The 27,323-nt window shown below is 39.1% G+C and overlaps 2 protein-coding genes across 16 annotated transcripts in view; one reads left to right on the top strand and one right to left on the bottom strand.

The window, feature by feature from the left end:
• Nucleotides 1-382: 382 nt before the first annotated feature.
• lcmt1 (leucine carboxyl methyltransferase 1) lies at nt 383-10,847 on the bottom strand. Of its 5 annotated transcripts, none has more exons than XM_054768471.1 (12): nt 10,453-10,847; nt 10,271-10,362; nt 10,016-10,137; nt 8,884-8,960; nt 6,246-6,307; nt 6,036-6,165; nt 5,816-5,936; nt 5,610-5,711; nt 5,415-5,506; nt 5,223-5,320; nt 2,966-5,133; nt 386-2,335 (listed from the first exon to the last, which is right to left on the bottom strand). In XM_054768471.1, exons 1-11 carry the CDS (start codon nt 10,536-10,538, stop codon nt 5,111-5,113), a joined length of 1,005 nt encoding a protein of 334 aa, XP_054624446.1. In that variant the 5' UTR covers nt 10,539-10,847; the 3' UTR covers nt 386-2,335; nt 2,966-5,110. The 5 variants fall into 5 exon arrangements, with proteins under 5 accessions (XP_054624450.1, XP_054624448.1, XP_054624446.1 ...); XM_054768474.1 differs by having other exon boundaries at nt 388-2,335; nt 6,036-6,138; XM_054768475.1 differs by having other exon boundaries at nt 383-2,335; nt 5,223-5,522.
• A 3,573-nt stretch (nt 10,848-14,420) lies between these two features.
• The window catches only part of arhgap17a (Rho GTPase activating protein 17a), a 38,601-nt gene continuing 25,698 nt past the window's right edge, over nt 14,421-27,323 (top strand). For 9 of the 11 annotated variants that reach the window (XM_054760345.1, XM_054760337.1, XM_054760327.1 and 6 more), the window contains exon 1: nt 14,421-14,923. In XM_054760345.1, the coding sequence (XP_054616320.1) occupies nt 14,871-14,923 (53 nt within the window). In that variant the 5' untranslated portion in view covers nt 14,421-14,870. Of the gene's footprint in view, nt 14,924-15,009; nt 21,071-22,593; nt 27,258-27,323 lie in introns of those variants that run through there. The other 2 variants (XM_054760297.1, XM_054760355.1) reach the window with 2 other exon arrangements.

Here is a 27,323-nt window from a genome sequence, read left to right as displayed (position 1 = left end):
TTCTACAATGTTCCGCAGGCCAATAAAATAACAAGCTGTGGCCCCCGGGCAGTAGTTTGGACACCCCTGCTCTAGAGTAGTCAGTGTACAGCATGTTTTGCGTTATAGACATACCGTCCTCTAGGGATGTCACAAAATTAAAACATAAGATTTCTCGTTAAGAAAAAACTGTCCTGCATTAATTGGTCATATGCAGTGTTACCTTGTCTATCGCAGGTTCCCAAAGTAGCCCGCAAGAAGTGAAATCCGCGAAGCCGCCTTCGTTTACAATTATATGTTTTAAGGCTGTAAAACCCCTCACAATACACTTTATACACTTTTCTCAGACAGGCATTAACATTTCTCTCTTTGTTTAAACATTTTCAAAGTTCAAATTTCGCTTGAATTTTAATGATCAATCTTCTAGGTTGGACACAAGAAATTAAGTAACTCACACGTATTCATTCCTCTGCCCGTGCCTCGTCCTGGCGCCGTTCGGCTGTTGCGTTTTTGTAACCTTGTTAAAACATATTGCTGCTGCCGTCGTATTTTCCTCCCCCTTGCCCTACTCCTTGAACCGTAGATTCATTTAGCCGGTTAGCTAATGCTTCTTCTATTGTTTATTGGAAGTTAGCAAGCAGCTCACACAGTTAGCTAGTTTGCTAGCAACCATTGACCACAACAGCAAACGGCACAAAGGGGGATTGATTGATAATTGTCTACAGCCAATCAGGACACAGGACACAGGACACAATTGGGCGTGTTCTGCCTTAGCCAATAAGGACTGTTGTGGTGCTATATTTAGCCGGCTATTGTCTACTGTGTGTTCCTAATATGCCCGTACAGGCACATACTGAACTAGGTAGCTTACGAGCTACCAGTTGGAGACCCCTCTTAAAGCTGGACACACTACGTGTTAAGACACACAACTGGTGTTTTGAAGACAAGCCAAGAGTACTATGATAACAGGAGAGCAAGATTGTTAAGTGACACTTTAATAAGTTGTGATGATGATCGATGATTGATGTATCCAATGAACGTGATAGCCACTTGTAGCTCGCCTGTGGGCCAAAAACGAGCTAGCTAGCTGCTGCCGCTTTAAACAAAAATGGCAGAAAGTGGAATGAGAAGGGCATAGATAGGGCTTAGCCTGTGACAAGCTGTTGTCAATTGACCACACATTTTACACGTTATTTTTCATTCTCTCCATAATCAGAAACAAAAGTGAATGCCAACACATAGGCCTGTCATGATAATACATTTTGCTGGATGATAATTGTCCATTGATATTATTGCCAACATTTTTTGAGACCATTTTTTAAAATTAATTATATGGCAAAATAGTGACTACATCGTATCAAAAGCAGTAAACTTTAATTTCTCAAGAGTGTTTAACATTGTAATTGGAATGTCAAGAGCTTTTCAATAAACAACAATAAATTTACAAAGACACAAAAAAACTCACTCTTTTAGCACAAATTGCACTTACTTAAAAATTATAACCCAAAAATAGACCCTGTTTGTTAAGAAAAAAACACCCCAATAAAAAACACAAACACACACGCAGTTACCGTATATAGTGTATTGTTCAACCAATGTCAGAGGTGATATTTGAGCTGGACCACATATCAAGATTCAAGATTCAAGAGAGTTTTATTGTCATGTGCATAGTACAACAGCAGTTATACTATGCAATGAAAATCTTATTCTGTTCATTCTCCCAAGAAAAGAAAGAAAACAAATGAAAGAATAAGAACATAAGAAACATAAACACATAAACATAAATACCAATAAATTAAGCAACAACAACAGAAGAGACATTAATACAAATAAATAATACAAATAAATAAATAAAGTGCTATGAGTGTGTGCGTGTGTTGCGTGCGGCGTGTGCGAGTGCTTCGTTGAGGAGCCTGATGGCCTGTGGGTAAAAGCTGTTTGCCAGCCTTGTGGTCCTGGACTTCAAACTCCTGTAGCGTCTGCCTGACGGTAGGAGTGTGAATAATGAGTGTTGTGGATGTGTGCTGTCCTTGATGAGGTTGTGTGTTCTTCGTAGGACTCTAGATTTATAAATGTCTTGCAGTGAGGGGAGGGCTGCCCCAACAATGTTCTGTGAGGTCTTGATCACCCGCTGGAGTGCCTTCCTATCACGTGTTGTACAGTTACCGTACCAAACAGTGATGGAGGCGGTAAGGACACTTTCGATAGTGCATCTGTAGAAGCAACTCAGGATTGTGGTGGACATGCCAAATTTCCTCAGTCTTCTCAGGAAGTACAGTCTCCTTTGGGACTTCTTCAGAATTTGTTGGGTGTTGTGAGACCAGGTGAGGTCCTCGCTGATGTGTGTGCCAAGGAACTGTGGTGGTGGAATAAAATGCAAGGTTTCTGATGTCCTTCAACACGTCTTTTTTCACTCAGTTATACAGTTCAGGAACTGCTGTTTGTGACATGTACGTTCTCACAGGAAATCCGTACTGTCTGTCAAACATTTCTAGCATTTCCTGAAATGTTGGCTTTTCAACCGTATTGAAAGGTTGCATTTCTTTAGCAATATAGTAAGTGACACTTTGAGTGAGCTCGCACCATTTTTCGCCGTTTCATTTTATATGTACTTTGCCGATCAAACGCCTTAGTAAGCGTCTGTCATGACGAAAGCTCTGCTGCACATCAACACTGGGGCTGTGGTATTCGGCTTAGAAACCATCGCTTTTGTGCCTTCATTCATATTAGTGTTTGCTTGCTAACTTGCTGCTAGCACTGTGTCTGTGTATCCACTCACTAGCAGCCCCGCCTCCACGCACTCGTACAAAGAGGCTGACAGGAGGGTTCACTCTCTCCATTCATTCCACTATAGAACCAATACGCACAGACACATGCAGAGTGAACCCTCTTGTCATCCAGCCTGTGTGGTGCAGAGAGACGAGGAAAACAAACAGGCATACATGCACATGCCAATTTATCGAGGCCGGCAAAATTACAAACTTACGTTAAAATCATTTTCAAGTGTGCTTCTGGCTGAGTGGTATTGCTCTCGTCTCACACTTCAAAGGTTCAGCGGGGTTACACTTGTAATCTGGAGATGATATATGAAAATAAATTCACAGAGTGCAACATTTTGTGTAATCGTGACCGGTAAACATCCCTTCAAAATAAAATCATCTTTAAACTTCAAAATAAAACCAAGAGTTTAGCAAACTTAAATTACAACTCTTAATGAAACATAGCTTTTGTAAATGCAACAATTACATAGTCTTTAACCTTTTCTTCACTTTATTCTGAAATAAACATTACACTATACAATATTCTTCAGGCAATGAACCAAACTTACAGTATTTCTTTTGATGAACTTTATAATGCACACAAAGCAAAATTAGCATGGTGCCACGGTAATGCTGCATTTGTCCGTAAAATAACTTTGATAGAGTAATAAGTGAGGAAAACAATACTCACTGCGTTCTGCGGAGAGCAATCGCAAACCATAAAAAGAGGTGGGTGGAACAATCCCGCTGTCGACATTACCAATACAGCAGGCAAATCGATCCCAGTGTCATGGTTGTGTGATAACATAGTGACCTGCAAGAATGTAGTGCCGTACCAGGGGGGTAATTGCAAGGGCAGGCCCATTCAAAATTTCTACTGACATTTTTTTGTAGTTAATATTTATGATCTATGTCAAGTGCCAAAAAAAATGAGCTCTGGTCCAAAAATGGCCCCAGAGCCAGACTTTGGAGACCACTCAGGGGCGGATCTAGCTTTTTTGAAAAGGGGGTGTGTGTGGGTGTGGCGCTGGAAATGGAGCGGGGGGTCTGGGGTCCCTCACCCAAAAAAATTTTTTAAATTAGACCTCATTTCCTGCAATCTGGTGATATCTGAGGCCAATTTTATGTCCTTAATTTTTGTTGAGTTTGTTGTTGACAAAATAATACGGAAAAAAGTCTGATTACGCACGTTTTCCAAAGGCCTAGGTATTGGAAATTAACGCCCGATCTAGTTTACAAATTTTTCAATTTACGAATTACACCCTTTGGAACCAAGGGGTACGAGAAATTGACGTTTCACTATATTTGGAATAAGCGCCGCACTAAAAAAGTGCACTGATGAAGGTTAGCGACTGTACCTTCATTGACAATGATCGCTACGTTGGCTGCATGCTTCATTGAGTTTGTCTCATAGCCAATCAGAACCATATAATGCGTGTTTAGGTTCGTCAGTAAACCAAAGTCTGAGATCGTAAATATTTTGTGGGACAGCTATTCAGATAAAAGGCCGTCTATTTCCCACTGGGAAGCAATCCCTAGCAGAGCGTTTAATTACTTTCACCTCATAAACCCTCCATCCCAATGCCCAAACTGATATCAAGGATACATGCTGACCCTATCCTGCATGCTGGCAGCTTACCACCTACCACTACACAGTGCAGCATGTACTAAGCCATACACGTACAGCCAGCCTAGAACAGTGTAGCATCCTCCTGGCCCAAAAAGCAGACCACAAAATATTCCCTGGGGCTCCCCTCCCCTGCTCCCCCAGCCGGCCTAGCTCTGGGGTCAGTTGACTGACTGTGGCCTGGGGTGATCTGTCTTGGTACTAGTAGCAGTGCTAATAAATCAACGTGTACCGGTTTAGACATACATGTACCTTCACTCGGACTGGAATCCAGGATGGTTTATCATTTTATTAGCTTTTATTGTGGCAAAAAAAAATCGTGGGTGCCTCAAAACAGGGCCACACCCCCCTCTAAATCCGCGCCTGCCACTGATGTAAATGGCTAATAAAATGTATGATCTCGAGATGGTTTGATTTCAAAACAATGCACAACTAAAGCAAAACAAGTTTATTCAACTGCACTTACAGAATTCCAATTAAACTACCCTGTCCTAAAAGAAGACCTCAAAAGCAAAAGCATGTAAGTAGTGCATGGGTTTACAGTTCAACACTAATCTTACAGTGAGCATTTATTAAAATAAGTAGGCGTGAGTAAGTGATGAATAAATAAAACTAAAATGGTACATAACAGATCAGTCATTCTACAAATGTTCACATTAATTTGTGATGCAGCAATAAAACACTCGTGCTCTTTAGGATTCTTACTAAGCTTAATGTGATGCCAAATGCAGACTTCCAATTTCCATCAAAATGCCAACTGTGACAGACCTGACAAAACAGAACACCAAGCCAGGCTTGTAAATAGACGCTTTAGTGTGGGCACATTTTAACTTTAGCTAAAATGGAATCATCATTACCTAGACTGAGCTTGTCTTTGGTGGCCCAGCAGATGCTGTAGTGCTGCAGAAGCTGCTGCAACAGCTCCTTCTCATCGAGGAACTCCAGACGCTCAATTCTGAGGGAATTAAAGCTATAAATTAATTACATATCTGTCTTAGAATATAGTTACCTATCATTTTGTGGCCCAGGTATTAACTGGTCAATACTACCGTTCCACTTCATCCTGAGGAAGCATACTGTAGATTGTCACCATGTCCAGAGCATCAGCGTGATCCCAACCCAACCGGAGAAACCGCTCCTTCTACAAGCAACACACTCTGACCATTTTAATATACATTTAATATACATTTAAATAAACATCTAAGTACAAAGTCTGCTTAAAACCATTAATGTGAGGAGATTACCTGAGAGTCCAGAGACTGGCACACCTCCACTCCTGCCAGGGTGCACTGACGCCGCTGCAGGTTCTCAATCATTACCTGGCCAAAACGGTCGTTCATGTTCACCTAGACACATACGTACTACCTTAAGACATCCATGGAAGACTTCATTTGGTGTATGCTCAGTTTTGATTGACACTTTCAGAGTGGTATTAATTTATTTTGGCTACCTGTTCATAGTTGATGAACATGGCCGTGTGAAAGGTGTCTGCAGCCCAGTGAACTAAATTGGAGGACTGGGCGGGAGTCATGTAAACCAGCACACACTCCGACAGGAGCAATGTAGGTAACCTGGACATCACAGTTGCACATTTTTACTCTCATCCACCGTATGTAGTAAATCCATTATCATCAACATAGTGATGAAACCCACATTTCATGCTCACATACTCTGGGTTAAGATGGAACTTCTTCAGTTTTTCATCCAAAGCAGCGATGTCTCTGAGGTCTGCTCCGATGATGCAGTACCGATCCGAGTCAAGACTGTGGGCGTCTGAGCAAATGAGCGCACATGGTACAACTGAGGTATTTACTGATTGTATGTCTTGGAAACCAAAGAGATGTCGCTTAGCAATGACATGTAAGCTGTCTGAGTTTTACCTAGTAGCAAGGAGTCTGTTGAGTGTGTTTCAATGACAGGCTGGGATAAGGGCGGTTTGGTCCTAGGTAAATGAAATCAGCATTATAATACAAAAATGCAAAAACATGCACATATAAGGCTTCATGCATTCATGATAAAGTGTATGCTTCACAATACTAATTGTAATAAATTCTCTGGACACACTGATAATTGCATCGGACTGAGAGTCAAACATTGCAACAGTCCTTTTCATTTATTTCAGCAACTTCATTAATAGGGACACATTTCCTCTGATCATAGACCTTGTATTAATGTTTCTCTTTTTTAATTTGTGTGCTGTCTCCCTCAACAGGTGTCTTAGACAATTTACTTGCCTGCAAGTGCTTTTTCTTGCACTGAACTTACAACACTGGTGTATAGTAATCCCTCGTTTATTCACAGTTAAGTTCCAGAATGCCTTATATTTTTATTTTAGTTTATTTAGACATTTTTATGCTTGAAAATGCTTAATTTAGGCAAAAAACTTGTAGCATTAGCTTTAAATATGCATTTTTTAATACCAATAATAGGATGTATTCAACCATAAAACAGCATGATTATTAATTAATATATTTTAGAAAAACAGAGTGAAACCACAAAATTCAACCTGCGAAAAGGGGAAGGGACGACTGTACATGCAATTTCAAATAAATTACAAATTAGGTTCTTGATGCAAAGGTGCATCCATAGTGAAAATCTAATTGTGGGTATCTCTAAATCTACAATCGAGTATCAAGTAGGAGTGATTCCCAACCACTGTGGTGTGGTACATTAATGTCCACATTAATGTAACCTCAAATGTGCCACAGAAAATTATCCAATTTCATTTAAGGGTTCCAAAAATGATTACTTTACTACAAATAATGTTAGTGACTGTCAGAAAAATGAACAATGTCTTCCACCAGATCAGGGGTCGGCAACTTTTATCATCTGAAGTGCCATTTTGCCTCATCTTCCAGTGGAAAAAAAAAAGTCAGCAGCCGCAAAACATTACACAGCTTATAAACTTGTAAAAATTGTAGTCTTTTTTTTTTTACCTGTTACCTGTTACAACTAAATTCTACAAACAGAAGTGCAGCGTGCCTGAGTAGGCCTGCTCTGAAATAATTTAAACACTGAACTCTGTAAGTCTTTTTGAGTAGTTCTCATATTTGTGTAAAATAAAAAAAAAATGTCGCCAATTTTAACAAAAAAAAGTTTATCAGAGTTCACATTTCTGCATATCAGTATTGTTTGCTCAATACCGTTTACACCTGTGCTGAACTGTCATCAATAACTATTCTATTGGTCCTGTCCTTGACTGTCTTTGCAGTCATTTTCTGAATCATTTCCTGTTTATTTTTTTAATTGTGACGATAGATGCTCTGATATTTTTATGAACATTCTTTCATGTCTTCATCTGTGAAAGGCTTCCCCCTCCTTCCAATCTTATGCGCTTCTCGTTATAAAACATATTGTTCTTTACACAGTTTTATTTAACTGCGCAGTAACTTGCTTCAGCAGTCAGAACACAGTCTAGCTGCATTCACGTACTTGTGGTGAGTCGGATATTTTATTTTTTTCGAAAATGCAAGTTCCCTTCTTTTGGTGTTAAAAAAAAAAATCACTGCGCTCCGCAAAGGGAGGCTAAACAAGGAGGCTAAATAGCCGCATGTGGGTCGGGACCTGCAGGTTGCCAACCCCTGCACTAGATGGCAGAAGGTACATAATTAACCTGTGTATCCACTTCATTCATTCATACAGCAGAGTCAGTGATGGCATGTTTTGTGGTCTGCCGTGAGTTTTGTCTCATGTAAAATATGTGCCTAGAATCAATAAAGGTTGGGAAGCACTGAAGTAGCATAAATTATATTATTAGCATCGTATTACACTAGGTCCCCAACTTGCGAACATTCGGAGATACGAACGCAAGCTGACTGGTCTATATTTTAATGTATTTTGCCTTGTAGTAACGCCATATTTATACTGCTACATGCTTGACCAGCAGAGGGCACTGTGGCACTGCTAATGGGACCAACAGGTAGAGGAAGAAGGTGGGGAGAGAGTGTAAAGGAGAACTGCAAAGCTAAATTGTAGCTGTACGATGCAACCCGGACAGAGCGTGTGATTAAAGTTTATGAAGAGTTAAAAGTCCTGCTTTAATTCTACACCACCCACAGAACACTACCTCTTTTAGAAGAGTCTAACGATGACGACTTGTCGTCCTTTTTTCAATAACTCCTCCTCCTCCACCACCACGACGTATGCTCGACCACTCCTCTTCAAAGGTAAATAACATTTATTATTACGTATTATTATTATATAATTTTTATTATTATTGTTTTTTTCATTAATTATCTTCGTTTAATATTACTACTACATCCAAACTCATATTTACAAACATACGCATATACTGTACATATATATACACGTACATGCAGTACCTATATAATTGGTAAATTACCTTTTGTGGGACTTATGAACAAATTGACTTCCGAACGGTCGTCTGGAACCAATTGTGTTCGTTAGTTGGGGACCTAGTGTATTAACATTATTTTTTTCAGAAGTTTGCAAAAATAACACTGCAGTAAGTGTATGCATGATGCATAATGCGCAAGACAAAAATATTGTTTGTCTTACTTTATATAGTGTATTTTCCTGGCCACAACAGTAGGAAAATCAACCTCAAAGAACTTCCTCGGCAAGAGGTTTTCATTCTGTGAAACACAAACCCACACACAATGACCACATGTATTTGAAGCGACCTGCAAAAGAATATATATACAGTAGGGGTGTAACAATTAATCTACGACAACAATGTATCGATTTATATTCCTATGATCCGACTACCTCGATCTGTGTTCGGCAAGCTGCCATTCCAGACGACATATCAATCTAACATTGTTTAAAAGGTATTTATTTCCTAGGAAATAAAGCATTGGATTTAAGCATGGCAGGCTTAATATGGATGTGTTTTTTTTAGCACTTTTAATGATTAAGACGTTAAACGTTACTCCATTCAGTCTGCCTGTGTGTGACGTCATCGCCACGCGCCGACAGACAACAAAACGTAGCATGGCGAATGGCAGAGGACAAGCCAGCCAGCGAGAAATGATTAAGCCACCATTGCGGTCCAGTGTGTGGAAACACTTTTGACTTTTGCAAAGAGGGAGATGTTGTAAATAGGTCGCTCGCTGTTTGTGGATATGTAAAGATCATGTAAAATATCACGGCAACACGAAAAATCTCTCCAGCCACCTACTAAGGTGCCATGAGATTTCACACAACGCTGACCGTCCAGGCACCTCCCGTTCCTGCTACAGCAGCAGCGCAAGGTAACATCAACTTTTACTGCACTTACTGTACCTATATTGAAAATGAGAGCAGAAAAGGTTAACCTCCTATTAATTCAGCTTAAAGCGTTGGTTGCACTTGATTCAAATAAAAAGTTAATGCATTGCCATTAATTGTTGTTTACATCCATAATTAATTTATACCTGATTCCCTTACAAAAAACAACGGGAATCTAGGAAACTTTACCTGCACTGTCTAGTATCCAGGTATTTATTTCACAGTCACACTGGTTGACTTTTTGGCTAAAAAGTAACTGAAACGATTTAAAGTTACTGAATTGTTTCTGATCATATCGTTCTAAATCCACCAATATCATTCGTAAAAACGTATCGGCAAACACGAATCACGATACGAATCGTTTTTAAAATGAATCGTTACACCCCTAATATACAGTAAGCGATTGCTGGCAGCAAACAACCTTGAGTCTCCAGAAGGTGGTGTCCAGCCCGGCGCCAAGGTTGATCACTTGACAGTCACATGCTGTTTTTCTTATAAATGCATCAAGGAGATGGTTGACACCTTTAACACGGCCATAATATCCTGTCAGATAAGACAAAACACATTCAAGACTGCATTTAAATCTTGATCTTACATCTTGATAATGTGTCAGCAATCAGTCTGTGTGATCATGTGACGTTGTCAAGTTAGATAGTGCGAGGAGCATATTGTTTACCTCTGTTGATTTCAGGTGCCTTCCGCTCACCAACAGATCTAACAAAATACTGGATGTAAGGGTCTGTCCAGTATCCTTTACTAATAGCAAACCTAGAAAACACACATTATAAAGGCTCTTAATAAATACCGTTAAAGACAACAGCCAGGGCTGTTGTTATAAGCATGACCAATCACAACAACCTTTTGCAAGCCGTAGCATCGTCACACGTTGCCCTCACTGCTTCATCGGAAGTATCAGTGTCTGTGAAGGGGTGCCGCGCTGCCATAGGAAGATTCTAAATGCAACGTTAATGAAATGATTATCACATTACCATGGCGCAATCTCGTCCTCTTCTTTTCCACTACAGGACGCTAGCTGCCGGCTAACACACCGACAGGTTGTATAATTCAACAATTTAGAAGATAAATGTGCGACAACTTCCTGGTTACTCGACTAATACAATAATTTAATCACAGCGACAATAATCAATAATGAAATTAAGCAGCTATCAATGCATTCCAATGTAAACTACTCGGACTACAACATGCTTGCTATTTGCTATAACGGGTTAAAGTTCAGAGCGGAAATACTACAAGAGCAGTTCCGGGTTAAAAGGATTTCACATTAAGATAAAGGATATTACAGTAATGGAAAAAAGGAGTCTTAATACTTACATATAAAATGTTTCATGAACAGAATTTGTACAGCATCACACACTATTTCATCACTGCATGAACAATCAATCAAGCTAATCTCTTCTCTCCCTATTTGAAACTGGTGACGCTTAAACACAGGAAGTGAATAAACTTTTTAATGACTACACATCAATTATTGGAAGTGACAACATGTTAAACATATGGTGTGACTGAATTATCAGTAATAGAAATGGAGAAGATTTAGGATTAAATAAACTCAGCTTCTTACTCCTTTTTCAGTACCATACCATACTTTTAACATAATTTTCTGTGACATTATAGATTCAAGATTCAAGAGTTTTATTGTCATATGCATAGTAAAACAGGCAGTTATACTATGCAATGAAATTCTTATTCTGTTCATTCTCCCAAGAAAAGAAAGAAAACACAAGAAAAAGAATAAGAACATAAGAAACATAAATACCATCATAAGAAACATAAATACCAATAAATTAAGCAACAACAACAGAAGAGACATTAATACAGATAAATAATACAAATAAATGAATAAATAAATAAGTAAATAAATAAAAGTGCTATGAGTGTGTGTGTGTGTGTGTGTGTGTGTGTGTTGCGTGCGGCATGTGTGAGTGCTTCGTTGAGAAGCCTGATGGCCTGTGGGTAAAAGCTGTTTGCCAGCCTTGTGGTCCTGGACTTCAAACTCCTGTAGCGTCTGCCTGACGGTAGGAGTGTGAATAATGAGTGTTGTGGATGTGTGCTGTCCTTGATGAGGTTGTGTGTTCTGCGTAGGACTCTAGATTTATAAATGTCTTGCAGTGAGGGGAGGGCTGCCCCAACAATGTTCTGTGAGGTCTTGATCACCCGCTGGAGTGCCTTCCTATCACGTGTTGTACAGTTACCGTACCAAACAGTGATGGAGGCGGTAAGGACACTTTCGATAGTGCATCTGTAGAAGCAACTCAGGATTTTGGTGGACATGCCAAATTTCCTCAGTCTTCTCAGGAAGTACAGTCTCCTTTGGGACTTCTTCATAATGTGTTGGGTGTTGTGAGACCAGGTGAGGTCCTCGTTGATATGTGTGCCAAGGAACTTGAAGGTTTTCACCCTCTCCACCTCAGTCTCATCAATAAACAGGGGTCTATGCGGCTCCTTTTCCCTTGTTCTTGGGTCAGTGATCATCTCTTTAGTCTTATCTGTATTGAGAAGGAGATTGTTATCACAACACCAAGCTATGAGGTCCGCCACCTCTCTTCTGTATGATGTTTCAACACCACCAGTGATCAGTCCGATGACTGTAGTGTCATCCGCAAATTTAATGTTTCTGGGAGGCCACGCAATCGTAGGTGAAGAGCGTGTAAAGGAGCGGACTCAGCACACACCCCTGTGGGGTCCCAGTGCTCACAATTCTTGAACTGGATGTGTGATTGTGGACTCTGACTGACTGCTGTATTGACCTGAATATAAGAAGGTATTTTTTTTGCCAAACAGTCTGAAAAAGACGATTCCATACCAGGAAACTACTGTATTTTGCTCCTCATTCACCCTCCCTTTTAAAGTTAATCAAAAGTAATTGACTGATTGTCTTATAATCAGCATCTCAAAGTTTATACTGTACATGCAAACTAACAGGCTGTCAGTGCACGTATCTGCATCACACGAGAGAGGGAGAGCAGAGCAAATAGACACATTTTCTCTTTTTTAGTTGTGATTTCATCATGCTCTTTGCTGTAATTTTTAACGTTGGTCTGTGTCTTTGGTCCGTGTTCACAACTGAGTGCTTCACAGAAGCGTGCAACGGCGTGTGGTGAGCTGGAACGGTGCTCTTTAAAAGTATAATTTAGAAGCTTTTTGTGAAATCTGAGGTAGTAAAAACGACAGGATATTAAAAATAACCAACATAATCAAGCAAGCAGACAGACAATTTTTTTAGTATTTGCGTTAGTCACTTAAATTGTCCTTTATGCATACGTACAGCCTTTGAGCCCATGAAAATCTTCTTTTAAATGTTTGTTTCAGAACAGAGTCCTAACAACAAGCGTGAACTCAGCTTTTGCAAACAACAGAAGAGGCATTTTTATGCAAATTTTAAGACTGCGGTGATCGATGAAGCAGCTATCAAACAACTGTAAAGCAGAAATATGATTAATAAAATATGATTAATGAAATATAATTTCAATAAAATTGAAAACGATTAAAAAACAGCTTATTTCATTTTGTCTTACATCTTTCCAAAAAACGTTTTTTGAAACAAGAAAGGTTGTCTTATATTCAGAGTCGTCTAATATTCAGGACAATACGGTATTTATAACATACAAAATAATTAAGAAGTGTTGCAATATCAAGAAAAATAAACGAATTCAGTCTTAACAACTGTCATAGTTACCATGAAATTTAGAAAAATACATAATATATCACAGTGACGAGAAAAGCATCTTAGTTAAAAATATAAAATGCAGCGCTGTAGCATCAATATCTAAATTATTTCTTTTCAAGACAGTGCTCATCTGTAGTGTTTTTGGAAATAAAAATTCATAACCAATAACGTAAATTTTGAAGAAATAATTAACTCAATTACAAAAAAGCTTTCTGCACATAAATTAAAAATTACTTGAAGCGCCCTCTTTTGGGATTATAATAAAGATGTGTTCTTAAATGCAAATGCTAAATCAGCTATATTTTAATTTTTTTTATTTTTATTTTTGTACATATTTTGAAATATTCTCTCAGTTACAATAAACACACCATAAAAGTCCTGTACTGTTTCATTACAGTTTACTCTACAATGTTTACTCTACAGTACTGTTTACAACAGTGTCACTTTTTTACAGTACCATATTGCAATTTTATGTGAAATAAATTCTTTTTATGTCTTTATACCTATATTTTATCCTACCTTTTTTTGCACTCTTGCGTACCTTGCTTGCTGCTGTAACAAGTGAATTTCCCCGGTGTGGGATTAATAAAGTACAATCCTATCCTATCCTATCCTACTGTTCATATATTTGTTTAGGGCTTAATTTAAAATCAGTAGGGGGTTAAATACTTATTTTTTTCCACTGTAGAATATATACACATTTTAAAATATCCCCTAAAGTACCCCAAGGGCATTGGTGTCCCTAATACCGCCCGCTGCCAATTTGGCCGTGGCTTGTTTTTTTATTGGCCACCGGCACATTGTCGAAATAATATTAAACAAAAAAAAAACAACAACAAAAATGAGAAAAATACAGCCAAAAGGCACAATGTAAAGAGAAAAGGATAAAATGTTGATACTAAGTGGATACTAATCATAACGCAAAGCTTTGTCTTTAATCGAGTTACTACATAACTTTATTTATAACTAATATATAACTAATATATAATAAAATATCTAAAAATGTCGACGTGGCCCTCCACTTCCTTTGATGTGTGTACTGTAACAAAAATAATGTTGATTTAAGGAAATATACAGTGATCCTAATTAACAACAATCAACAACTTCCGGTTTCTGTCAACTTCCGGTTTCTCTCTGCAGTCCACTCTCTCCTCTCCAAAGGGAGAAAGCACTAGACGGGTTTACTCAACTCAGTTAAACGCAACATTAGCTTGTCGGCTAGCCAGTCACCAATCGTGGCTGTCCGGCCGTGAAGAGTGATGAAAGGCCGCTGGAGTCGGTGAAAGCTTGTCACAGCTGACCATCTTGGGACTTTCACGTACGGAAATATCGAGAAAACCAAGCTGTCGGACCATGCCGTCTCACGTCTCTGAAGACATTTCCACTTCAGAAAGGCTAACTTAAGAGCTAGCAAGCTTCAAACTACCATTAATTGGCTTTGGGCTCAATGGCTGGCGCATGTTTTCCCTGTCATAGAGACAGCTGGGAAAGTTGAAACAGGGAGAGGCTGTGTGAACTTCATGACAATCCAAAGTTAACATTTTTGAAGTGTGCACTGCGGAAGGACTCGACTGGAACGGCGACGAAAATGAAGAAGCAGTTTAATCGCATGAAACAGCTCGCCAATCAAACAGTTGGCAGGCAAGTATTGCAGTTACGCCATTTACTCATTAGCAATAGCAACTTCCATGAAGACATTATAACATGGCTTTATATGGTATCTCTTTCAGGGCTTACTTTCACAGTCGTTTCTTGCAATGGGGCTGTAAAATGAGTGTCACATGAACATAGATTAAGGGGCTGGCTTTTATAAATGTGCCTTAAATGCTTGCCAGTTTAGACTTAGAATCTTTATGTTCATTGCACAATGTTGGCTTAAAGGCTATTAAATCCTTTAAAAACAAGCCAAGCAGGTGTTCCTATGGATTTCTGACGCTCCTGTCAGATGTTTTAGTCAACCAGCCAACACCTCAGCGCTGATACCACCTGGATGGGGCAGCAGGAGGAGGATGGTGTCATTAATTCAGCAACCAGAACATTAAGTCTTGTCATTTTTGGTCAGGTTAAAACAGACCCTGCTATGTTTGTGTGTTTGTGTGTTGCCACGGTTTGTTGGTCAAGGGTCAGCGCAGTCCGAACACGACCGGACCAAACTGAGGAATGAAACCGTCTCAGAGATTGGTCTTGGTCCGCCTTCCACCAGACTCTAGTTCCGAGTAAGGCAAGCGTGAGCACTGACCGCCCCAACGGACCAAAACACCGTAAATGATGTCACCAAATATGAGCCTAACCAGGCGATGCATAGCAACACCCAACAGAAAGCTTAGTGAAAATAGTCCAAAAATAGAAATAAAAATTAAATGTAAGCCCAGAAGTGTAAATACATAAGCTAAACATAACTGTCTCTTTTTAACTAAGTGTTGAGTTACAGTTCGGTGAAGTCATTTCTTTACAGTACGTATCTGGGAACATTTGCCATCTATATATCCTTTTCGTTACATCTCAGCTGTTAAAAATTCTGCTATAGCGCCAAAAGTTCTATAAGTGTATGTAACCCGGAACACGTGATGTTGTTTTGGGTGCGTGAGGTTGTCTGACAATGTAAACATAATATGCGCCGTCCAATTGAAGTTCGATTTGCCAACTTTATGCCCATGTTTAACTGAGCATTATTTGGCCCTCTGACAAAAATACAAGTGTGAACGTAAGCCCTACCACACTAGAGTAACTGTCAAGTATCTATTTTAATTTTTGGGCCGGACCAGAGTACCGAACTAAACGTGTGAACAGTGCATGTGTACTTCCCCTTTGGATGAGAGGTATTATTATAGCAATATATTTATTATTGCGGTTGTATAATACTGAGAGATGTTTTAATGTTTTCTCTCCCTATATGTATTGCAGCTACACCTCTTGTGTTGACTGCAAATTTAGAGCAATCAGCAGTGTTGACTGAATTTCACAATCAGTGCATCCCTGATAATCAGTCATTCGTTCCCTGTAAGTTTGACATTGCAAATAGCCAAGGGAATCTTTTCAGGCAAACATTTTGAAAACGGCACTAATTATCCAAGCAGCAGGTGTACTAATGTCACACATTTTGCTTCATTCTAGTTGGTTGATGATGTGCCTCTCTACCTAACAATATGCACATTCAGCATAAAGTGAAAGAGTAATACTAGTAATTTATTACTTTCTGTTTGTATTGCTGTTTGAAGCATCTGCACCCAAGCACTGGAAGACACAAAGCTGTGACAGCATTGCCAAAACAACATTCTTCATTTCAAAATAATGGAGAATAAGCTATTGGTTTCCTGACCTACATCAGTTCTATTCCATTTATCTGGTTGAACGGAACACACAAAGAAGCCAAGAATTTAAGAGAACTGCTTGAAATTTTTTTGCAGTAACTCTGCAGATCCTTTCAAATACAGTATGAACACACATTCAGAAACATGATTTGCTCAATGTAGTGTTTATTTTATAGACATCCATGAGCAGGACCTAAAGAGACTGCCCAATAATGTTCACTCAGGCTTTGGAAAGGCATTACAGCTGGTATAGTTGTAATATGCCTTCGCACAGTGAACCGGCTGTAAATTAAAGCTAAAAGGAACGTGATGCAGAAAACAGACACATGGACATCCTTCTCTTTTTTTTTTTTTCTTGTGTGTGCATGTGCGCGTGTGAGAGAGCGAGCATTACTTTAATGCACAAGTAGTGTCCATCCCTCCGTCTGAGCCAATGGCACGGAAGTGTTTATGGATTTGGGCGAGCATTGAGCAAACCTGGAAGGTGAAGGTGGTGCCTGCTTGTGTAACCGTGTCTGCAACGAGGCAGTCTCGGCTGCCCCTGGGTTCCTGTGATTGTGCGAAGGAAGAACGCTATGTCCAGCATGCAGCCACTTGGAGGAAATCTCTCCTTCTGCTTCTTTTGCAAACAGGAAACTGCCTCCCAGACACAGGCTAGTGCTTTCTAAAGCGAATGAGGAAAGCAGGCTGGCAAGATAGTGTCATACAGTGAAATCGAAGGGCAGTACATCTTCCGTACATCGTGTGGTAATTTCAGTTGGCTGTCTTTGAACTCTTTGACCTCGCACACCCTTCTTTGCCACAGTGGGCCAAAGGTGCAAGCTAGTAAAACTTTGCATTACTAGCATAGAAATAGTGTCTTAGAACATTTGGCAGCATTGATTCAATGTTGCAAGTCACGGGGTTTCTCGGAATAGCGGTATAAAGGCCGGTAAAAGAGAACCTGATATACATGACAGGTCTGCTTGTAAAACATGACCTTATTTGGAGCTGCATTGTAGTACAGCTATGAGAAATTGTTCTCCAGGCCTGTATTGTTGGCTTCCCAACTCAGGTTTTAGACACTTTGTCCTTTTAAAAACAATTAAAATGGCCCTGTGCAGTGGCGCATATGGGGGTTTGTCAGGCCACATCCTTGTTTAAGACTGACTAAAATAAGGATGAAACGATAGATGGTTAATTGATAAATGGGGTCAAATATCAAGGTTGTTATTGATTGTACTGTGAAAATAAAGGACGGGAGCTATGGCTGTAGGAGGTAGGTTTATTCATATGCACAGCTAGTCTCGTTTAGCAACAGTTAAGACACCTCAACCCACACAGCACACTTCCGGCCTTCAAAATAAGAGTGCTGTGAACTATATCCTGTTTACATATGAGAAAATAAGTTTTATTAAAAGTAGCTTACACCAACATTGAGGCAGCAAACAAAGTATACTTGTGCTAATACGGTAGCTGAATTAATCCAGCTAACATTAGCCTGTGTAATTTTCATAGACAAATCTTTTACAAGTTGTTTGATATTCTGCATGTTTAAGTGCCTGCAGCATCACATACTTAGTAAGGCATAAACAACAGCATATATGGAAATGTTATTTCATTAGCTTTTCAAAAGTACCGGTAAACATCTTTTGTGAAAGTGTACTCCTGTAGACAAAAGCTTAATAACATTTATAGTAAAGTTGAATGGTTTGATTTTTACATACTGGTTGAAAATAGCCCTGTGAGAAATTCATAGTAAAGTTGATAAAAAGTTCATGTTATTAAAACATTCATGGAGAAGTTCAGACATTTAATCCAAAAAGAACTCCGTTATCGCCCTCATTTAAACCATGCAAACTTTTATGACCCTGCCTCTTAAAAGTATCAGAATCGACAATTGTTAGGAAATGGTATTGAAAACGAGGAATCGGAATTGGAACCGGAATCGGGAAATCAATTGACAGCACAGCAAAATAGTTTTGCGTTGACAAAGGGGCTACTATCGATGTGCCGGCTTGATTGGAATGTGGTGATAATAGTGTTAAAAGTGTTAACAGATTTGGACCAATGTTTCTTGCGTTTTTCTCTCCACATGATAGGAGTGGGGGAAATAATAGATTCTTAGATGCGTCGCATTGCGGACATTGACAATGATTAATCATTTCATAAGTGTCAATAATCGATGCTGACGGAACCAAAAAAACGGAACAAAAAGATGGAAAGCGGAAGTGTCGCCCGGACAGGTTATGGTGGTGCATCTAAGTGTAAGACGCTACCCGAATGTCCGAGGCTAAACTCCGACCAACACCCGCTGGACACTTTGGCTTTCAGGTAGTTGAAGGTAAAAATTAACTGGAGAAGAGCCAGACACAAGCTTAAAATATTTGGGGAACACGACAAATATGAGAAACCACATAGCACGTTTCCACCCGTACCAGGAGGAAAAACAGCCAACCGAAGTTGGTACCAACCAGAGAATCATTGAGCAGGTGATAACTAATTTTCCACCCAACTTGGAAAAGTATTTCTGCTTGAAACACTTTAATTGCAAAGGATTTGTTGCTGTTGGATTTGTTAATTTTATTTTTTGTAAATTTTTATACTTTTCCTGCTGGTTCTGTGCAATTGGAAATATGTTGGTAGATGTAACCTTCCAGTTATTAAAACATAATTGAGGTAAATTAATCTGTCCTGTTTATTTTAATTGTGGATCATTACAAATATGCTCAGTTTTACTAGTACACAGTGACTATAAAGAAATTATATATAAAAAAAAAAAATTGCGTGAAAAAATTGACAAACTATTGATCACAATAAAAAGTGCATCGAGATGCATCGGTATTCGTTTTGTTATCACATCGCAGGTCTCTGAATCATAATCGAATCGTGAGGTGGCCAGAGATTGCCACCCTCGCACATGAGTCATGCAGCCACAATGTATCATGGAAATCGGTTAAGTAGTTTTTGTGTAATCCTGTTGACTAATGAACACTGATCAAAACAGCATTGGCCGTAACCCTTGGACATAACCATGGTTTCCATTCCCCTCAACTAACATTGTCTGTGATGTGTAACATACCTCATGAGTGTAAATGCTGGATCATTGCATTGTGATCTTGTTTTATTCAATTAATCAGCACAGCAGTAATCTTAATGACAATTTCATCCTCCCTCAGTGGTAGCCATTTACTAGCATTATAAACAGTTGAATTCTGTAATCCCCTCAGATACGTAGCTCAGTGTTATGCAGTATCATGTATTGCTTGTGCAGGTCAGTCACTGTTAAAAGGGGCATCTTCCTCCTAACATGTCACATTCGAATCAAGAGGAAATGGGTGTTTTCCTAGGTGTCATCAGACTCTGCTCTGGGGACAATGAGATGTGTCAGCTGTTTGTGTGCTTCAATGACAAGAAAAATGAGACTGCTCTTTGTTTACCCTCAGAAGTTTGGTTTTCATCCAATTCTTCTTGGGTGAGACTGGAAAAACATTGTTCAAGTATTGTGAGAAAATCATTTTAATTGATTTCATTTCATTAATTCAGATCTAGGATGTGTTATTTTGGAGTTCCCTTTATTTTTTTGAACAGTGTACATAAACCCAGAATATTCTGATCATATTATTCTGGGTTTATTATTGACGAGTTTATTGATGCCCAAGGAAATTTCTAAATTGCGACAAAATATTTAATTTCTGTTTATTCATCAGAGGGGACTAGCTGACTCAGATTGTTTAGTATAACAACTTTGGGGTCATCAGGGACAGGATCTGGAAACTAGGCGTGTCCTGATGCAATTTTTTCACTTCCGATACGATACCGATATTGCAGCCTTGAATATCAGCCGATAACGATAATAATCTTGATGTCGTCCAATGAGGTTAATTTGGTCTACCATTCATACATTCTAAACAGCTCTTTGTACAGACCAGAGTTAGCTAGTTTTAATCCGATGTCATCGCAAATCATTCATACTTTTATTACATATTTTGTAGTGTGGAATATTAGAAAAAGGCTTGATCAAGTGATTTAACTCAAACAGAGAATAATAGTCCGCAACAGTAGGTATGAGGAAAAACACCCATTTACTTTATGCATGTGGGATCTAGTTTTATCCACAGTGTAGTGGCAGCTAGGCATGATATATAGTGAAGTTCGAGGTGCTCAGTAAAATATTTAAACGGGGGCTGATCTTTGTTGTTAGAGCTAATGACTTTTTGCCGTCCTGTGAGTTCCATGTGATGCCGCTTCATATTCGGGATGAGGTTGACCATATTAAACTTTCCCAGTTCTGTGCCACCACGGGGAAACTTGTGCAGGACAATTTTGCACTCAGCTGCAACGTCTTTTTATTGCCACACGGCTGACATTACCCCGGCTCCTTGCTACTTTTGTTGGCACGCTACCTAGCAAGGACTTTTGTTGTGATCACATGGACTTTATCTGGTCACTGCTGGATGGACGTGATGGGGCGGAGTCTGGAATCGACTGCTTGTATGTGAGTGACAATATTGGAGATGTGAGATGCAGGCCAATATAATCTGATAGTGTTTTCTTCTTTTTTTTTTTTTTTTTTTTTGCTGATATCTGCCCGATATCCTATATCAATATCTGATCGGGACATCCCTACTGGAAACCAAGGCCACATTCAGACATATAATAATATAACTCACTACTAATAGTAATTATTTATAGTAATACTAGTAATCGCAATAATTTTGGGGGTAAATTAGATTTTTTTGATCTGCAAGTATTATTGTAAATGCAATTATAGCCAAGGCATTTTCTTACCTAAACTACAGAGAGGATGGGGCCTTAATTGGTATCGGGCAATAATTGGAGAGGGACTGTTTTTGTGTTGACATTGACTTTGCTTCTTATTATGAAGAGAATGAAAAATAGTAAAATGTGTAGTCAGTTGACAACAGCCTGTCACATGCTAAGCTTATCTATGCCAGTGTGTGTGATCGCTCACGTTTCAATCTCTTTCGCATTCTTTGTTTACACATTTTGCCAGGCTTTCACTGCTTCTCTGGCAGCAGCTAGCTAGTTTGTTTTTGTCCTACGGGCGAGCTACAAGTGGCTATCATGTTCAAGATAACTTTACATTTTTAAAGTGTCACTTAATCTTGCTCTCTTATCATAATAATACTTGTGGCTTGTGTTCATAACACTGGTTGTGTGTCTAAACATGTAGTGTGTCCTGCTTTAAGATAGTAATGCTATCACAGGGGTCTCCCACAGGTAGCTTGTAAGCTAGCCGTAGCTCATCAGCTGATGTTGAGTAGTTCACCGAACAATATTTGCTTCACTTCTTCGTATTTTTCTAAGTGTTGATGATGGCTGTATTCACATGATGGCTGTATTTAATGACAAATGAGCACACTGAGTGGAGAAGTGCTTCGTAAATAAAGTGTAATTTAAATGTTGGCAATCACAAACACAAATAGATTGCAGCTCTTTTTTTGTCAAAGTAGCTTTAAATAGTGCTGAAAGTTGGATTCATGTGCTCTCATAACCCTGGACTCTGAATTTATGCTGTTTATGTAGGACAGATTTCTATAAATTTCTTAAAATTGTAATTTTGTTAATTGTTAATTTTTTGAACAAAAATATATTATTGAGCAATTAATTTCCCTGTGACTCTTAAAACAGGCATCAAATTAAATGTAGGTTTCTGTCAAATCGTACAAAATTTTGTACTTTTATACTTGTCACATAATAGGTCAGGTAACAAAAGGAGGCTTGACATTTTAGACTCTCAATTTAAGTGCTCTCAGCATCTTTGCCATTAAATTAACAGTTTTGCTATGTTCTCAGTTCATGTTCTGATGCTGAAAAAAGTTAACTAAAGTTAATAGTCATAAAATGTATTTTTCATAATTTAAAAAAATTGCAGACGCAGCAGCAGCACAACACAGCTGCGGCAGTTCACCCTCCCATGAAGCCCACCACCACAGCTTCAAAAAATCCTAGGGCAAACCCTGATATTGTTAATGAGTCATGATATTAATAAATTAATTAATTACATTTACATTTATTAAAAAGAAAATTGCACAGCAGAAACGGAACCAATTTTGTAACACCAGTTTGGAGCAAACTGCTCACCCAATGTTAATATTGCTGATGAGTTCATTGCAAGCAGAAAGTGTTATGCGCATGTGTTTCCAACCAACAGCTGAGTCGTGCAATGCTGGATGGATGCTGACCATTCATGATAGTTCAAAGGCAGTTACTGTACTAATCTTGTGGAGTTGGTAAAACCTCATCAAGAGCCACAGTGTTTTGTAACTTGCCGCTAATCAGAGAAGTGGGCAGTTATTGACTATAGGAGACTATGGGGCATTAATTGCAGCATTTATGGTATTGTGGTTTATGGCAGAAGTAATGCGTAGTTTATAGGAGTATCACAAGATCTTGCAAAATTAAAACGTGACAAGATTCCTTGTTCGGAAAAAAGCTCTTGTAGGCACTAGGCCTGAGACGATGATAAATGTATCAATCACACACTAAATGAAAGTGAACTCTATAATTTTGCCTGTCTTAATATATTGCCATGTGCATGCGTGTTTTCCTCATTTCTCGCCTCCAAAACAGGCATGAGGTGGATTCACTCTTTGCATTGAGTGCCGCATGTTGGGGCATTGGATCCACAGAACAATGGCATGAATGGAGTGAGCACTTTTGTCAGCCATGCAGTCTGTTTTGCTCAGGGGGCGGAGGTGGAACTTTAATTAGTAGACCGCAATATATTGTCATATATTTTTTTTTTTATATTTTTTGATTGCAGTTTTCTTAAAAGTAATATTAAAATTCTGTCTCGTCTCATCATAGACCCTATCTTGTGTATTGTCTTGTCTAGTGACACTCAGTTCATGTAGTAATAATAATAATGTAAGTAATGTTGAGTTGGCCAATGCTTTGATTTGTTGTTGCGCCACAAGAATATGTATTGTATCCACTAGCTCAGGCCGATTACTGGCTTGACATCTTATACAATCGGCTACATTAGGGAGACTATATGGCCTGAACTGCTCAATTATTCTCCCAGTTCCTTTCATCCGGGCCCTGTATCCATTACTTTGTGCATCAAGCTGCCAACTGTTACCTCACTACTCCTCAGCCTGCTGATTGTGTGGAGTGTCTGCTAACAGAAGCTCTATTGTGCTTATGGTGGCCGTGTTCTCTTACTCCACTTTCACTTTGATAGTACATTGCCATGGTTACCATTCCCAGCCTAATGGCCATGGTGGTTAAGTATTTGGATGCAACACGGGGTGACACTGTTTCTCCAAAGGCTGCTGATTCATTGAACTGTTATGAGGGTCAGCTCTCTTCACTGTAGGTCAGCTGATGCCAGCTCAACAATTGTTGTTTTGTTTGCGGTTGTTTGTCCTCTGGTGAGGGTGCACACGGCCTATTTTATCATTGTGACAGTGTTTTTTTTTAATGTAATCTGTCTTTACATGATCTCAGGAAAGGGTTAAACTGTTGTCATCACAGAATGAGAGGGTAGTGTCTTACGAGAGTCTTACTCCTCTTAAGTGCAATTGGAGTTCACAGAAAGATTCATTCTACAATATATTCCCCATACAATATATTCCTCACTTTTGGGGGTACTAAAACCAGCAAAAGTAGTAAGTAACAAATGCTAGACATTGGTTGACATCTGATTTGTTTAGATTTTTGAACAAACAATTTTCCACTAACTTCCACGGCTTGATCGCAAGCCCTCTGTTTATTATTCTTTGCATTTACAGATGAGGCAAGTTTCCGTTCTGGAGTTTTTCATTCAACAAAGGCAGTAGGTCCAGGTGCAAAGTTGTCTATTCAAGGATGTGTGCGCTTGCAGTCACTGCAAAATCAACTCCCCATAATGCATGCTAAAGCTGACTCTTAAATCATTAACAAATGCATTAAAATGCAGCATATCGGTACAGTGGTGGTCATTAATCCATTCCAGAAGGTCTGACTCAAACCAAAACGGACTCTAATCAAAGCAAATTTTCCCATAGAAAATAATGTAAATCCAATTCCAGGCACCAAAAACGTTAACACAGACAATGTAGACAATAATTATAATTGACTGGGCAACTTAACATTTCAAATCGCTTTTACCTAGTTTTGTTGGGAATCCTCCGACCCACAAAACCATCAATTGACAAAACAACACATAATGCTGCTGCAACCGCAGTTTGCAAAAATGTAAAAAAAAAAAAAAAAAAAAAAAGCATAAAACCAATAAATGTGTACCTTGCTGTTAGGCCTGTCACGATTAAAAATTTTGCTGGATGATAATTGTCAACGTTATTTAGAGATAACTTTTTCATTAATGTATTGATAATATATGGCATAATAATGCTAGTACACCGTATCAAAAGCAATAAACTTTTTATTTCTCAAAAGTATTAAACATTGCAATTGGAATGTTACGAGCTTTTAAATAAAATAAATCAAACAACATAATACATTAAAAATAAAAAGACCAAAAAAACCCCAATGAAAATCAAATTGGCTCTGTCTCTTTTAGCAAAAATTGCACTTAAATAAAAATCATAACCAAAAACAATAAAAAGTAGATAGACCCTGTCTCTGTTAAGAAAAAAAAACACTCCAATAAAAACCACACACAACAATAAAAAGCATAGAAAGAATAGATAAAATGGAGTATCAAGTCTCTAAACAAAATTGCACTTCAATAAATAATGAACATTGGGTATTACTTAACAGGAAGGCATAACATGTGACGAACTACACTGTCTGTGAGCGTGCACCATTATGCGCTGTTTTGTTTATATTTATGTTGTCGACCAAACACCTCCGTAAGCGTTGACTGTCAGGATGAAGGCTCCGCTGCATCTCGAGCAGCAGCTTTTTTTTCCCAGTTGGGAAAACTGGACAGGATAGTTATGTTTGAGGTGCGCATGCAACTTGGTCATACTCGCCTTCTTTGTCGCCACTACTTTCCAACAAATGCAACATATCTCTTTATCTGTGTTCATGAGCTTACCTTGTTAATTCTGTTTAAAACCGAAATATTCTCACGCTGGGGCTATGACATTAGCCTTACAAAACTACTGCTTTTGCGTTTGCTCACTTGCAGGCTACAGCACTCTCTATCCGCCCCGACTCCACCCACTGGGACAAAGAGGCTGAATGACTGACTTGAGGGTTCACTCACTCCATTCATTCCGCGATAGAACCAACGCACCCAAAGCATCCACTGTGTTGAAACAGAGGCACAGAGTGTAACCTCTAGTCATCCAGCCTGTTTGGTTGTAGGGGTAGGAATCTCGGGCCACCTCACGATTTGATGCGATTACGATTCAGCAGCCTGCGATTTGACGATGAAACAATAATCATCAAATCGTCAAAACGATTATTATTATTGTCTCGTTACGGTCCATCGCCTTTCTCTTTTGTGCAGTCCATGTATTTTGTTACGTTGGGAATCTGTTATAAACAAATGATGTTTGCTCTAAAATTACGCCTGCGGCCCACAATGCATTGTGCAACCACGTGCAGGGGAATGCAAGCCAAGGCAAAATTTTAGCAAAAATTTGGGACGTTAACCAAGGTATCACTGTACTTAGTTAACTTGCAAAGCTGCTGAGAATGTAGCCTTACTGGTGGTTAAGCTTGTTTGATGACTACATCAGTTAGCATTCAAACCAAACCACATAAATTGTTTGCACTAGAACAAGGATTCCCACACTGTGGCTGCATAAACCCACTCTCTTAAAATTGTTTCCACAGTGAACTGGAAAGGTCTCTTATGTTTCTGTAGGTTATTCTGCAGCTCTTCTCTCTGCATGTGACCTCACCGTCCCTACCCATTGCCTTTGGTACATTACTCTATAGAGTATACTGTATAACCCCCAACCACCTGAACCTCAATATTTGTATTTTTTTCCATGGAACCCCCAAACTGTCTTCTCCGTCTCTGTTAGTCTCGCCATTTCTGCCTGCCTCCATATTTGTAATGGAAAGCAGCTGTTCTGCACTGATGAGGTTACTATAGTTTATCGAGAGCTCAGTTTGTGAGGGAGGCTTCATTGAAAGCTCTTATTGCTTAAATTGCAGGCTGTCTACAGGTTGGCATCTTTACCTGCTTCATCTTCATGTTTAGTGATAGCAGGCCTTTAGTTCTATTTATATTTGTATGATACAGTTAAATGTATACTTGTGAAATATTACACCTAACATTGAACATGTAATCCACCCCTGGCCGATGAATAAATATATTTAGCTGAGTAGTAGTCACAATCAATCACCTAAACAAGACATAGACGTTTATATTATACACTCAGATATGAATATTTTATACATTTTTATGCTTATATTTAGCTTTACACAAAGTATGACTTGCTTGCAACTGCTTCCGGTATCCGCTAACTCATCTTGACCACGATAGGGTCTGGTTCTGGATACCACCGGTTAATGTGAAGGTGTTGCTAAGTGAGCATTAGCTCTTTCCCTTCCCTCTCTGTTTAAGTGAATGTAATCTGTCTGACCTCACCAGGCCCAACTATTAGTATACTATTAATAGGTTCAGGCAGGGCACTGCAGTGTTGATGCCTTACATGAGTCACCATGAGCTAACTGCAGCTGAAGCAAAGCAAACTAGTTTGCGCTCCACTGTCTGTCCACCTGTGCCATACTCTGTATTTGTGTAACCTATAGAGGTGTGTTTGGCGTGTTAACTGATGGCTGAGTTTCCACAGGCACCGTTTGAGTTCAAGTTCAGCGCG

The sequence above is a fragment of the Dunckerocampus dactyliophorus genome, chromosome 2 (assembly GCF_027744805.1).
Source record: "Dunckerocampus dactyliophorus isolate RoL2022-P2 chromosome 2, RoL_Ddac_1.1, whole genome shotgun sequence".
Lineage (NCBI taxonomy): Eukaryota > Metazoa > Chordata > Actinopteri > Syngnathiformes > Syngnathidae > Dunckerocampus > Dunckerocampus dactyliophorus.
This window is presented reverse-complemented; position numbering and strand designations above follow the sequence as displayed.

Excerpts from the sequence above, each read along its gene's own strand:
- lcmt1 (XM_054768473.1), bottom strand. The coding sequence starts at position 10,538 with ATGGCAGCGCGGCACCCCTTCACAGACACTGATACTTCCGATGAAGCA. Across the intron at positions 5,937-6,035 it reads AAGTTCCATCTTAACCCAGA|GTTACCTACATTGCTCCTGT; the intron begins GTATGTGAGCAT and ends TGTGATGTCCAG. Across the intron at positions 5,712-5,815 it reads TGTTCATCAACTATGAACAG|GTGAACATGAACGACCGTTT; the intron begins GTAGCCAAAATA and ends GTATGTGTCTAG.